The 15,000-nt window shown below is 36.0% G+C and overlaps 1 protein-coding gene and 1 long non-coding RNA gene across 3 annotated transcripts in view; one reads left to right on the forward strand and one right to left on the reverse strand.

Moving 5' to 3' along the window:
* The window catches only part of LOC119598450, a 16,365-nt gene extending 9,892 nt beyond the window's left edge, over window positions 1-6,473 (reverse strand). Inside the window, 6 exon segments of the mRNA XM_037948087.1 lie at window positions 691-739; window positions 2,358-2,447; window positions 2,827-2,897; window positions 3,091-3,163; window positions 5,918-6,098; window positions 6,350-6,473. Of these exon segments, the coding sequence (XP_037804015.1) occupies window positions 691-739; window positions 2,358-2,447; window positions 2,827-2,897; window positions 3,091-3,163; window positions 5,918-6,098; window positions 6,350-6,473 (588 nt within the window).
* A 3,713-nt stretch (window positions 6,474-10,186) lies between these two features.
* The window catches only part of LOC119598257, a 6,200-nt gene continuing 1,386 nt past the window's right edge, over window positions 10,187-15,000 (forward strand). For both annotated transcript variants that reach the window (XR_005230954.1, XR_005230953.1), the window contains exon 1: window positions 10,187-10,278. This is a non-coding gene — a long non-coding RNA (uncharacterized LOC119598257). The remainder of the gene's footprint in view (window positions 10,279-15,000) is intronic.

The raw sequence follows: 15,000 nt of genomic DNA on the forward strand, positions 1-15,000 counted from the left end.
ACTTTATAATAAGTTTTTTTTCGATCTGGACTCTGCTATCTTTCAGTCTTTGTTTGACCGAATTTTTGGGAGATTGTGGATAACTTATGTTAATATAATAATTTTATTCGAAATTGGAAAAATAATATATCAGTAACTATTAGTAAATATGATTTTGACCGAAAATTTTGAATGCTAATTATATATATATATATATATATATATATATATATATATATATATATATATATATATAATGAAAACTAACCACGTTCAGCTAACTTAAAAAAGGAAACAAAAAATAACTTATTAATAATGAAGTATTTCAAATGAGGGAAAATGGTCGATTTTTGACATTTATCTTATGACATATGTATATGTATTCATTATCCAATACACTGTTTAATATGCATTGTATAATTTTAATCTAAAACTCTCGATATATCAGACTCAACAAAGATTTTGCTAATATATATATATATATATATATATATATATATATATATATATATATATATATATATATATATAATCACTCATTTCTCCACTTAGACGAAGGTTAGAAATGTTATAAAATGTTCATATTTTCTCAAAAATATATTACATTACTTTATTTCTGTTTTATATTCCTTTTAGCATGGTATACTACCCTTTCAACTTTGCTAACGATTAAATTGATTAAAAATATATATAAAAACTACGAGTACTTACACTTGTAACCGAAGATCTTGACATTTGCGCTGTCATGTTGAAGAAATATCTGAAAAAAAAATAAAAAGTTAACATTACAATCAGTGCTAACATTTATGTAGGCCTATGTATAGTTACAATTTTTTTTTTTTTTTTATCTCTTCAAAATGATATCTGATTTAACATGTAAGCATGAAATACAGACTTTCAAAACTAAACAAGAATAAAAAAATTAATTGAAGACAACAAATACCAAATGACAAAGTTATCTGAAAGAGAAAGAAAAGAACACGTCCTCCTCCTTTGACTTCCAGAAAGTGACTGAAGAGTGACGATAAAAACAATTTATATTTATATGAATTATTAATAATATAAATTAGAAATTACTAAATGGATAATAATAAATGTGTGATATAAAATAAACTGATACGTTAATGTACAAATATACGTTACCCAAGAAATAATGAAACGGATTGCGGTATCTAGAAGTTCAATTAACATTTGGAGTGTACTGTTATATAAATGAAAAAAAAATGCTTATGGCATGGTTCACGAAAAGCCATAGAATTTTCTTTGACAAATTTAATGACTGTCCTAAAAACGGCCTTTTTAACTACAAAATATCTATGACTCGGTCTAAATACTGTCCCTAGTGATTTTGTCTACGACTCACCCTGACCATATCAGAATAAAACAGTGTAATGAAAAAAATATATATATATTCTAGTGAATATCAGTTATATGATGACCCGCTACCTTCATGATCGCCACCATTTGTATTTATCTACGATAAAAAAAGGCTGGAAATAAGGAGGAAACGTCCCAACTGACAATAGGTCAAAAAGTGACTGGAAAGCAGTCAGCATCATTTATAGATAGCTAGAGAGAGAGAGAGAGAGAGAGAGAGAGAGAGAGAGAGAGAGAGAGAGAGAGAGAGAGAGAGAGAGAGAGAAGAGAGAGAGAGAGAGAGAGAGAGAGAGAGAGAGAGAGAGAGAGAGAGAGAGAGAGAGAGAGAGAGAGAGAGAGAGGCGAAAAGGGGTGTGTTACTGCACCTCGTATGTCGGGAAAATATAATGGTCGAAACATTTCTTTTTTTCTATTTTATGGTCAGTTGCCAGTAATAGTTTGCTTAATTTATTCTTATTTCTAACATCATTTTTCAAACTGGAATATGATTTTTGTTTAATCTTTTTGGAGGGCACAAATATTTTACGAAAACTATGTATTAGGTGTGATTCTAAATATTTGAAGTAATGTCATACATATGAGGTATTACAGATGATAAATTCTCATATGAAGAAGCGATCACACTACATCAATTCTTGTGAATAACTACATAGGAAGTATAATAACCCCCAGGTGTGTTTCTCGGTAGGATTCAGTAATCTGAGTGTAGTAACCTTTTGTGAGGATTTGCATAAATTGGCAAACGATTCAGTGCCAGCAGTTCATTTGGTTAAAAGTTCTAAATATCCTGTTGATGGCAAGGCACTAGTACCGATTAGGCCAAATGCCCAACACAAACAAGCACCATTCATCTGTTTGAACAACCGCTGAAGATCCTCCTGGGTTAAGCGAGAGAGTCTGAAGGTATTAAGAACACACTTCCCGAGAGAGTGAGAGAGAGAGAGAGAGAGAGAGAGAGGGGGGGGGGGGACTGCAATAATCAGTCATATATGCGTCTTTACGCGTCAAAAAGTGAATCCAAATCCACAGCAATTGCACAGAAGATGCAAGACACAGTGCCAGGCGCACGATCAATGTGATTATCAGTAAAGCTGTTGTTTTACATAGAAAGCGTAATGTAACGTTTAATGGCAATTAACATTCACCTTCTACAAGTTTTATATTATACGCTAATGTCGATAAGGAAACCTCTTAGCTACAGAGGGAAAAAATGTATATACACATATACTCTAGTATCATATCATGCCGATATCTATATTTGTGTCAGTACAAATATAACTATATAAATGGATTCAAATAGCCAATAAATATTTGCGAGGATCATGATAAATGTCCACACGGTTTTTGAAGTCACTTTAGTTTCAAGAATCAGAAAGTTTTTTACTTTGAATTTAAAACCTAATCGTGATGTTATTAACAGCTTTTTTTACTCGATTAATATATTACATAATTTGGGAATAGTTTTCCAACCTGGAAATAACGTTGCCCTTTCTGTGTCGGTAAACTCCTGAATTCTCTGTTGGGAATCTCTTTTTGTTTGTCTTTTCAATGTTGAGAGTTGTATCTGCAGTTTGAATATCCCACAACGCATGGGAAATATATATTAATGAATTTTCACATAAATCTTTGAGATGAAAATATCAGAATATGTTTCGTTTTAGCTTATTATAAATATCAAGAGCAACACAAATCTTTTTCTATGGAATTGATGACGTTGTCGTGGCGTATCAATACATGATTGGTGGGATTAACATGTCCTCTCAGCGCATGCGCAGGATTAAATCTAAATTCAAAAGTCAAGACTGGTCTGGAGGCGATTAAAAATTAATCCTGAATGCTGCCAATGGCATGCGCATTAGAGATCTAGCCTGAAACTGTAATACTGGATTAATATTTATGACGCGTACAGAAGACGCCCATAGCTTTGGTTTTGCTTTACTATTACGCTTACTCCATATTTTCATAATGCTTGATGTTTGAAATGGGTATATTGAGAATAAAGACCTATCCCTTATGATACTGTCAAATTATGTAACCGTCCTAAGTCTGGGCATACATCATCTACACTATTCTATCATTAAAAGAAGCACTAGTCACTTAAAGTATCAACAGTCTGCTTTTTAACCCGTTTATGAAATGGAAATGAATTTTCAGCCAAGAAAAGTAGAATTTGTCTTGACAGCATTTGGCTCTATTTGAACTTTGGAGATTTAAGACTGAACCATGTTTTTTGCACAACTGACATACATTTCAGACTTATTTCATGTGACTTCAGTGGTGATTTGTTCTGATTGTATCGTACGGTTTATTGCTATATCCCTTTGAATATAGGAAAATAAGGCCATGTATATATATATATATATATATATATAGATATATATATATATATATATATATATATTATATATATATATTTTTTTTTAAGTAAATAACCCTCTTCTAATATGTAGTAGCAGCTCCTGCCTATTCTTCTTCTAAGTGCCTTGTCCTTTCAGGGCGTTGGTGGTCATGGTTTTCCATCCCGTTCTGTCTGTTGAAAACTTTAACAGTTCTAAGTCATTTCTGCCCCATACTGAGATCATTGTTCAAGCTGATGATGAACTTCTGCATTTGTCTACCCCTGCTTCTCTTTCCCTCTATCTTTCCTGTTAACACTAAGTTTTCCAATCCTTTACATCTCATTACGTGTCCTAAAAATTGCATCTGTCTTTGCCTGATAACTTTCATCAAGGTTCTTTTAACTCCTGCTCTTCTTAAAACTTCTTCGTTAGTAACTTTTTCTGTCCATGAAATCCTGAGCATTCTTCTAAGGAACCACATTTCTACTGATTTTAACCTTTCTTTCATATTTTCATTGACTGTCCAAACATCACACCCATAAAGCAAAACTGACCACACCTAACATTCTAACACTCTAACTTTGTTTTTTACCTTCAACTGTCTGTTCTTAAAGACCACTCATCTTGTTGAAGACTTCCTTTGCCATACCAGTTCTTTTCTTTATTCCAGTTACACTTCTTCCATCTGATGTTATCAAATTACCCAAGTATGTGAATTTCTCAACATTCTTTACTTCTTCACCTTTGATATTCAAAGAGCATTTTGGTGTTATATTCTTCTTTGATATCACCAAACATTCCGTCTTCTTGGTGTTCATCTGAAGACCTTTCTTCTCACTTTCAGTTACAACCTTGTTCAATATATTTTGAAGATCTGTTTCCGTTTCTGCTATTAGTACAGTGTCCTGCATATCTTAAGTTGTTAATATGATCCCTCCAACTTTCACACCTGGCATGTTTTTAATCTTCCTTAAAATAATTTCACTGTACAAATTAAACAGATCTGGTGATAATACACACCCTTGTCTTACACCTCTCTTGACTAATGTCCACTCACTTATTTCTCCGTCTATTCTGATGGCAGCACTCTGTTCCAATACAATTTCCTAATCAGTTGTAAGTCCTTTCCATCAATATCCAATGCTTACAACATTCTAAACATTTCTTCATGTTTCACCTTATCAAATGCTTTGCTATATAGTCAATGAAGCATAGCTATAAGTCTGCCTGAACTTCTATCGCTCTTTCTCCCAACATTCTCAATATAAATATTGCACTCCTGCCTATATTCCACCCAAACTCAGAAAAGGAAGAATTGGCAACTCATTCAAGACTAGAATACTGCAAATCGCCAAATCTGTTTTTTAAAAAATATTGGTATAAAGCAAAAGAACATGCTGTGCATGACTTAAAAAGGCCAAACAATGTCAGATATAAGCACTAAATGTCAGTGGAATAGAATAATAAAGAGACGAATCAGAGTGTCTCGGAGAGACGGGATGAGTTTACAGTTTGTTAATTTCCTGAAATTAGATACATGCGTATTTTGAATTTCTTAGAGCTTCACTGGAATAGCTTTTGTTAAGTCAGGTGATCTGTAAATAACTTCATTCTTTTATCGCTGGTACTTCAACAATAGTATGTGAGTATTCTATTTCAGCAACTGTTTTTACTGCTATATATAATGAGTGACTCTTCCTCTTGTTCTAACATTTCTATCTTTCTCTTTTATTCTACACTCAATTATTTTAATTTCTTCATCTTCAGTTTCTCATTTAGATGTCTCTGTGAGAGGTATCACTGAAATGTTATTTGCCGTGCTCTCTTTAGTCACGTTACTTTGTTTGGTTTGCTTTTGGATACGATCCATCAATTATATTAGGTTAAAATCTTAAATTAATTGTTGTTTCATTGAGAATTTATATTTCAGTTTATAATGAAAGTGTTAAATTGGCTTAACACGCTACCACTTCCCCTATTTCTGTTTCATTATTTCCTTTTGGAAGAACGGGCGTGCGCTATATCAGTGCATGGTGATTTACATGTTTTCCATCTCCTTGCCCTTTTCTTAACTGCCATTTTATCTTTTCGTGGCTACCCTCTGGACCCACTTTTAAATCTTTCTTCCATCCAGCGATTATCCCAGGGCATTTCATCTGGACTGGCAGAGAAAGCTTGCTCAGTGGTTTGTTGTCTGTTTAGAATTGATGCCGAATGCTCACAACTGAGCAGAGCCTGTAGCACTGTGGGACACACCTTCAGATATGAAACGCATTATGTAGCTCAGGAGTCTTTTAATTGGGACATGAATATTATCTTGGAAGAGATGACTGGGGCCACGGATGCAAGGCGCACAGCATGACTGGCCGAACTGTTCCCTAGATCCACAGTAGGTCGAGACTGCTGGCAGGGACAAGGGACACCATACTAAGAATCTTGGTGATGAGGTCAAAAGCTATTTATTAACCAAGTGACCTTAGTTCTGCCTACCAAGGCCTGATTGTAAAGTCTCTCAGATGTCTGCAATTTGCTCAGCTGAAGGTCATCTCTGATTCTGATGGGATGGGAAAGAGAGCATTATGAAAAGACGTTTCAGGTTAAATCGTCAATCGTTAGCTTAAACATGGGTAATACTTTCATCGCATAACTGTAACCTGTCATCTTGACAGAAGTTAGGGAGCCGATTTCCCAGGCAACGGGTACTTGAGGCATCCCACTAAACTGTTGGTCTGCTGGTGAATCCATGGTTTGTAAAATGCACACTGTCCTAATAGCCATCTAGCAGTCTGGGATCATTCTATAGGACCTGCTGAGAAGAATTGGCCGAACTGCAATATTCAGCAGATTATTACAGTACTCAAGCATTTGAAACAAGGCGTCCGCTTCCATCCTTCCGAGATACTCAGACCAATTTATAACATTAGTCACACAGAGATTTGCATATCAACAGCGTAATTCATGACACCACTAGGTCAGAAAGTCAGAAGATCTGGCCTGACTTGGTATAGGTTTTCGTAGGTTATGAATTAATTCCGGCCTGTTGGAGAATTTTTTGGCATTCATTTCACAAATCTACATTGTTTGACTGATATAGTATGACTATATTCTCTGCATATCAAAATTTCAGAGGTTGTTCCACTAATATCACTGGATATAAATATGGAAAAGTATTGAGGCCAGCACCGATCAGTCTTCAAGTTTTCTTGACATTTTAATCCAAACTCTGAAATATATCGTCTAAGTCTGGCATGCTTCTATGTTGGATTTTAAGGCATGAACATATTCTGGGGTGCCGCATTCTCGTCTGAATCATGTTGCTCGAAAGGGGCATAGGGTTACTATATGGGTAAGATTCATATGAGGATGATTCTAAAAGTTCGAGGTGGTGTATTTTATTGTTTAAAAAGAGGTATAGAATGTAGATGTGTATAAACAGTATGTCTGAGACCTCTCTCTCTCTCTCTCTCTCTCTCTCTCTCTCTCTCTCTCTCTCTCTCTCTCTCTCTCTCTCTCTCTCTCTCTCTCTCTCTCTCTCTCTCTCTCTTGTTGATGATGCCTGTCATGGTCACGGCTAGCCACTTTATACTCTGTTGTTGAATTGGTACGGGCATTGTTGGTAGACTAATTCTTCAAATTAGTCTGTTTCTGTGCACGAGTTGTAAAGCAATCGTTACTTGTGCTTTCCTTCCGAATATATGGACACTCCTTGCATGGGAATGTTTAACGTAAAGGGTCTTTTTCCTTGTTAGGGTTCTGCAGGCCTGTCTGTTCATGAGTTATGTTATTTCAGTCCAGCATTTTTATTTCTAAACAAGAAAGAGTATGAGCTGATCTGCTCCCAGAGTCCGTCACTTCTGTGTGACTAATAGGGAATGTGAAGGTATCTATGCCTTCTAGTACTGCATATTTTGACATTTTAGGCATGTTTTTTTCATATGTATGCGGGATTTTGTCAGAGTCGATTAAGAAATTCCACCCAGTGTGCTCTTCCGAAATTCCATCTGGTCTTTGGAAGTAACAATAAGGGGTATCCATTTTCCTAAGTGTGTAGATGTACTATGTGCACAACACCATTCTATCATTTTTGGCGATACTGGGGTGTGCAGACATTTGCTCTTAATCGTCGTCAACTAAATTCCAGTAGGAAAATTCTGGCACCGTCACTACGATAATATAATCTGTCAGTGTATCACGATTTATGACTCAAAATGATTTCTGAATTCTCTGTAGAAGATGAGTCAGGTGACTTTATACAGACATAAACAGATATGACTCTACCTTGAAAATCTATGATTTGAGATAAAAAAAAATTCTTCAAAATAAATTATAAGACAAATAAATTAAGGATCACATGCTATAACTTTGATTTCACTAATTCCTTTTTATGTTGTGACAATAAACCTTTGTAATCATACCTGTACAAGGGTACATATCAGTAGTCTAATCTAAAGATGTTATAATATCTATCGTGTCGCGTCTGGCTTCGATATTTCGGGATAAATATATACACCTTTCTTCTTTTGTATAGGATTAGAAGGGGTTTTACTATAAGTACTTAAAACAATGTGACGTGGAAAACAATGCAAAATTAAGACACTATGCAGTCCTACAACGTGTATAATTCAATCAGTTATGTACGGATTTAGATCGTAAATTATAGAAAACGAGATGCACTGCCCGCAACGGAAATTTGTCTCTCTTAAGGGGTAACTAGTAAAATTAAATAAAATCTTGTTACAAGTTACTTCCCGTATGATGGAGACAAAACTTATATTTACATACATAAGCGTTACTAAATTATTGTATTTTTCTTTCCTAGCTAGTATCACAGTGTTATCACGGCGATAATAATTTGTAGCATTGCCATCACTAACTTTAATTTCTGTTGGTCGTAGCTGGTCGACATGTCTTTTGCATTTATGTTTCTTTTTTTCGGAACTGGTGTTATCAATAGATATTTGGGTCTGAACCTGCTGAGCAATGGCAAGTACCAGGGCATGATTCCTGTAGGATTCTGAGGCAAAGGAGCCACGTCTCCAGCATGGGAGTCATAGAATCTAGTGTGTGCTGGTCGTGGCTACTTGTGGTAGCCTAGCTCCATGGGCTGTGGAGGCGTGAGCTGATTCATAGTCTGGAAATGCTGAGAAATTTTGTGAGATCAAATTGGCTACTGGTTCATGTTTTCCTGTCTTGTGAAGATCCACGTACTAATTATTATAATGACCACAATTCTGGCTAGCTTGAGCAATCCCACTCGCAAGGGGTATCCATCCCGCCTTTCAAGATGTGACCCTGAAGTAAGGCTCTCAAATTTGAGCTGTATATCCATGATTTCTTGTACCTTTCTACTAGCAGAGTGAAGCAGAAAATTGGCCTTCCTCTTGCCAGTCATTTTGACGAAAACCTGAATAAAGGTAGAGTTTTCTCCAACGAGTAGTTACAGAGACAAATAGACATGATACCGCCAATTCCAGTCATTGTCTCTACAAGGATTTCATCTTGTCGACTAGTGCAGGAATATCTGAGATATTGTCTCCACACGAGTTCTGACCAAGTAGCAGAAAAAAAGGTTTGCTGAAAGGTGCGCCCCGTTAGTGGACAGAGTTTCAGATCACACACACACACACACACACACACACACACACACACACACACACACACACACACACACACACACACACACACACACACACACACACACACACACACACATACCATAGTGGAACTAAAGGCAATTGAGGTAGTGAATTACAAAAAACTCTGAATTTTGTATACCCAGACTTTTAAAAGGGCATTTGATAAGGTGTCTCATAGAATGCTATTATGATAAGTAAAACACCTAGGTGGAGTGAAAGGCAAACTCTTCGAATGTATAAAAGATTTCCTAAATGAAAGAAAATTGATCACCATAGCACTCTACATAGAGAAATGCAACTAGCGAAATACCTCAAAGATCGGTCTTAGCGATGATAATGTTTATTGTTTTCATCATTAAGTCCAGTTAGTTATCTGAGTGTGTCTGAAGACGACGCGAAAATACAAAAAAGGATAAAGGAGGTTTCATGCTAATGTCTCCAGAGTGACATCGAGAACTTATTCATCATCACCATCATTATCATCATCATCATCATCATCATCATCATCATCATCATCATCATCATCATCATCATCATCATCATCATCATCATCATTATCATTATCATCATCATCATCATCATCATCATCATCATCATCATCATCATCATCATCATCATCATCATCGATAAATGATAAATCACAGTAAACGCAGTACTAAGATGTGATAATTAATTAATCTTTATACTAGAAATTAAGAGGCTATAAGTATACCGGTCTTCACAAGATAAATAATAAATGATAAATGACAGTAAACGTAATATAGAATTACAGTGCTAAAATGTAATAATTAATGAAACTTTATATTAGTAATCGCGAGGCTAAGCGCATTCCGATCTTCATTTGTTTATTGTTTACATGTTCAGCCGACGTTCAACACGAATGCGGACGGACGTTGCTGTTCTTCATTAAGAATTTATCTCTGGAAGACTGAAAATAAGGCATTGAGGTGATATAAACGTGCCTTATTTATTATATAAGGGTAAAAAGACATTATTACTGATGCTTTTATGGATGATTCTCTTTGCAGAATTATGAAAGAGGAAGAGAAATGTAAACGAAGATGTATAGAGGTAATGGAAGCATTGTGCTTTTGCCTTCATTATTGCTGTCCTGAGGAGTTTTTCCTGATGACGAGGTTGATTATTGTAGTCATTATTTCTTTCGAGTCTAGGAATAACTTTTGCAGTATATGAGTTTTTCGTGCAAGTAATTTTCTGTTGATAATGAAAGGGATTCTCACACAACGTGTTCCATATTTTGGTTATCTTATATGTGAAGCTGTTATTTATTTGGTTTCGAATATTTTATACAAAATGTTACTGTCGTATGTTTGATATTCTTAGTTAAATTAGTTATTTTATTATAAATCATTATGGGAATAATGACGTGATCAGCATAGTACAGCAGGTGGTAGGTGTACATATGGTGGCAGTGATATATATTATTAGATTGGACATTTTCTTTTGTCTGTGATAACATGACTTTCATATACAAGACAACTTAAGGTGATTAGAATAATTTCTACAGAAATCAATGGTTTTTGTACAACAACCTCAAACCTCCTTCTCATCCAGTCTGGAATCTTTGCAAGGAATCCTTGCAAGGGAGGTGGTAAGTGGCTGCCACCCACCCAGGAGAAATAAGAATCCTCTGTGTATTCACAACAGGAGAGAGCATTGAATAGACTCAATGTCAGGCACTCCTGCTGCCGCTCCCCAACCCCCGCCCAGAAAAACAAAGAATCCTCCATGTATTCACATCGGGAGAGAGCGCTGAACTGACTCAGCATCAGGCACTTCTGCATGTCTGTCATGTGCTCTACTGTGCTGTGGGTAGAGCGAGAATTCCACACTGTGCACGTGTGACTGGAACTCATGTAAAACTAGTCAGTAGACATCGCATTACATTACCATGAATATAGTCACTTCAATAATCAATTTCCAATAGTTTTCAAAGGTAGTTTTTCAGAATCCTTCAAACCCCTTGGGCTTAAGTACTGAAGTATAGTAAATTAAGCAACTGTTCTTCCCCAGACCCTTTATTGCACATTTTACTTTTGTTGTTGTTGTCAGAAAAAAATTCCATCTGTCATCCTCCAAGTAGAAATTTTTTGTTTCAAAAGTCCACTGGCATAAAAACATCTGCTGACTTCATCCGCCAAAGATCTTTGGCAGAAAGGCCTGGATTCCAGATGGAATTCTCATTCCGTAAGCTACCTGTTTACAATATATACTTGATTTCTGCTAGATGTAAAGTCAAATTGTAGATTAGATGATGTTACAATTTGCTCACTCATGTTGCAAGTCTTATTCACAGTGATCGCTGTTGCCTCCACTTCTCACTGCACTATTGCATTAGGGACAACAGATATCCTACACCTATATTCTGGCAGGAACTAGTTTCTTAGTTGATGATAAAATAGGTGTATCATCAGTGTATATCCCAAATAGTCTGGAACCAATACAGCAGTTATTTACATGTCTGCACTATACAAGAATATGACTTGAATTGACTTGAATAGTTGAATTGTATGATGAGTCATTCCTTGCTTGTGACTGGCCTGTTGTTTTATCAGTAATTTTTCTTGGTTATCTTCTGTGGATGAATTAAATGTACAGGAGTATATTATTATTGTACAGATACCTCATTCCTTAATAAGTGCATACCTATCTAAGCAATAACACACACTAGTCAGTTGTTCACCAGTGAAAGGTGAATGTCGCAAAAGCTGCTGCATATATCATATTTTTATATCAAATAACTTAAATATTTTCAATGTATGTGTAACGTCCCATTGATGAAAATTGTCATAGGTTTCATCAATTTATGATTTCCATATACTAATAGAAAATCTGTTGTCATACACAAAAACTGTACTGCTAGTTTTTTTTTATGGGTTAATCTTTACAGTATAGATGCACTAAGGTAGGGCAAATTGAAAGTGATATTATTGTAGAGGACAAAAAGTAACATGGAAAGCACTGCTCACAGTATGTTTCAGCTTTATCTTGCTGTGCATACTGAGGTGAAGACAATGTTTTCCAGGGGGTGCTGAGAAGCAGAGCTCCCTATTAACCCACCCCTCAATCAGTGCCCGAAGGCCACACCCAGTCACAGCAACTTGCATTGTGGAATTTATTTTGTGATGTGATGTCTCTGGAGAGTACATCCATAGTGTAAAGAATTACTCTGTTATGTAAAGATCTAACTTAGTAATTGTCTATAATAGGGCAATGCAAACTGGAAAAAAATGAAATAAAGTAATACAATTTGGTATAAAATAAATCAGTAAGGTATAAGAAATAATCTCTGCAAGGTAAGGTAGGACCTAAGGCCATAATTGTTAATCAAACTCAGAATATAATTAGGTGGTTATAAGAACAGCCAATTTGCGGCCACAAAGTTTTGCGCACCAGTTAAGGCAAGCAGATCCTCTAACAATTTATTGTCAAATCTCAGTGTTCCTGAATATATATGGCGAGTCTTGTTGGCCTTTGCCAAATTGCAAAGAACAGTGATGTTTCTTGATGCATACCTGGTCTAGACACTGACTGCAGTACACAACAATAGTGGTTCAAAGAAATATCATAATTAGTTCAATAAATCCTGTTAAACTTCTCTCATCAGATGACATCATGACATGTTATAGCATTTTTCTGTCATTTCTGGGGCTGTGGTAGGTGACTCACTAAATGAATGTACATTTTAATTTTTTTTCTTTTAGTTCACATATATGCACATTATTTAATGTAAAGTCATATCATAAAAAAGATGGAATATAAAAGAAATACTAATTTTGGATGCTGACTGGGTAGACTCAGTGGTCTAAGTGGTTCATTTAATTTATTAACAAATTCAAATGAATTCCTTATTTGCAAAAAATATGAAACATTGTATTGAAGTTTCCCCACATGTTGATACGCATGCTGGTCAAATACAGTCTGCTTTTCATTTAGTTTGTTCCAAGTTTCTGCTATTTCCAGTAAGGATGAGTGACTTGGTTGGTCAATCAGGCCAACACAACCAGGCATAAATCACTCGGAAAAAATATCTCTCTAACTATGCGCAAAACGCATATGCTCCATTTATACTTCTGCCCTGTGTTTGATTAGCGACCTAGAGGACTATGATGTGGATGACCCCCTGCCTTAGATGTCTGAGGTTTTTGTCACCATTAGGGGGTCAACATAATTTCAGACTTTTTGTTCTTTTGTGATATTGAACTTTGTGTGTTTTCTAAGTTCCTTCCTTTTCTTGTTCCATTGGTTCCTTTAATGGGCAAGTGAGTTTTTTTAAACTCAATAGGTGCTATTTGTTGAGTGAATGACTCCCAAGGGTGTTCCTTTATTGAGAAATCTTTTACACCTATTTTTTTTTCTCTCTCTCTCTCTCTCTCTCTCTCTCTCTCTCTCTCTCTCTCTCTCTCTCTCTCTCTCTCTCTCTCTCTCTCTCTCTCTCTCTCTCTCTCTCTCTCCTTCTCTCCCTCTTTATATTTGTTAGTGATATTTTGGTCATATCTTTTACAAGGAAAGTACCACTGATACTGACACCATTGTCACAGGTTGTGACTTGCAGTGATTAAAGCAGAATGCACATGGGGCTTTGGGGTTCTTTTAGAACTGGAAGAATGACACATAGTTTCATGGTCACAGCCAACCCAGGACTTGATTGAAAAGGAAGTCTTTGACTGCTTCATGACCCTGGAATTGATGCAGCTCATTGCAGAGGAGACCATCTAGTAAGTGACCACATCTCAGGCTGTCTTGAACTTGTTTGGAAAAGGTTATGAGCTGTATTTGGATGATTGGTACTGCCTGCTACTCCTACTCCATTACCTTTAGTCCCATTCCACCAGTGAGGTGGAAAGAGAACTCCTTATCAGCCAACTGATAAGGAGTTATTTGGGGCAAACTCATTGTAGTGGTGATTACAACACAGACATGAATTGTGCAGATCTTAGTGACTAGCTCAGTGTCATCCACAAGCTGGTCCACAAAGCTTTCAGGAGCATGATGACATAGTTTGAGGATCAGATGGTCATAATCTGATTTCTCATACAATAGTGGAGAGTTGGAAGGAGGAATTAAACTGAACTCGTTGCCACATCTCGCAATAGGAGCTGTCATTTGTGTTGGTCTTTGTGATGGCAGAGGGTGACAGATCATGTGTGAGTGCTGTAGCATGCCTCTGTGTCCTGTGAAGTGCTTCAGACACTTTCATAATCAGAGAAATGAGTAGGAGAAACAGGAGAAGTATGGAGAAGGAGAAGTTGTCATTACTGTATATACCTTGTTTTTTTGTGGTATTTTTTGAAGAATAAAATTACAAATATTTCTTCTTCTTTTATTTTGTCCCTTATATAGAAAACTCCTACTTTCTACAGGTATTTTCACATAAAATCACATAAATGGGAAAAGTTACAAAGTAACTATAGAAAATCATTGTTAGAACATGTTATATGACTACAGACACATCTCAATGTAATATTTTTTTAAACATTTATGCACATATCACAAAAGTTATAGGAATGGGGTGGGTGAAAGCACTCCGAGATGTGACATGCTCACTCACACCTCCACCAATATCTGTGCAGAAGACCTAACCTCTGATACACTGCTTCTGGTGTGTAATGTCCTACTTTGGCATATAGTAGTTTTAGTCCATGCTG

This window comes from Penaeus monodon, chromosome 41 (genome assembly GCF_015228065.2).
Source record: "Penaeus monodon isolate SGIC_2016 chromosome 41, NSTDA_Pmon_1, whole genome shotgun sequence".
NCBI classification, from domain to species: domain Eukaryota; kingdom Metazoa; phylum Arthropoda; class Malacostraca; order Decapoda; family Penaeidae; genus Penaeus; species Penaeus monodon.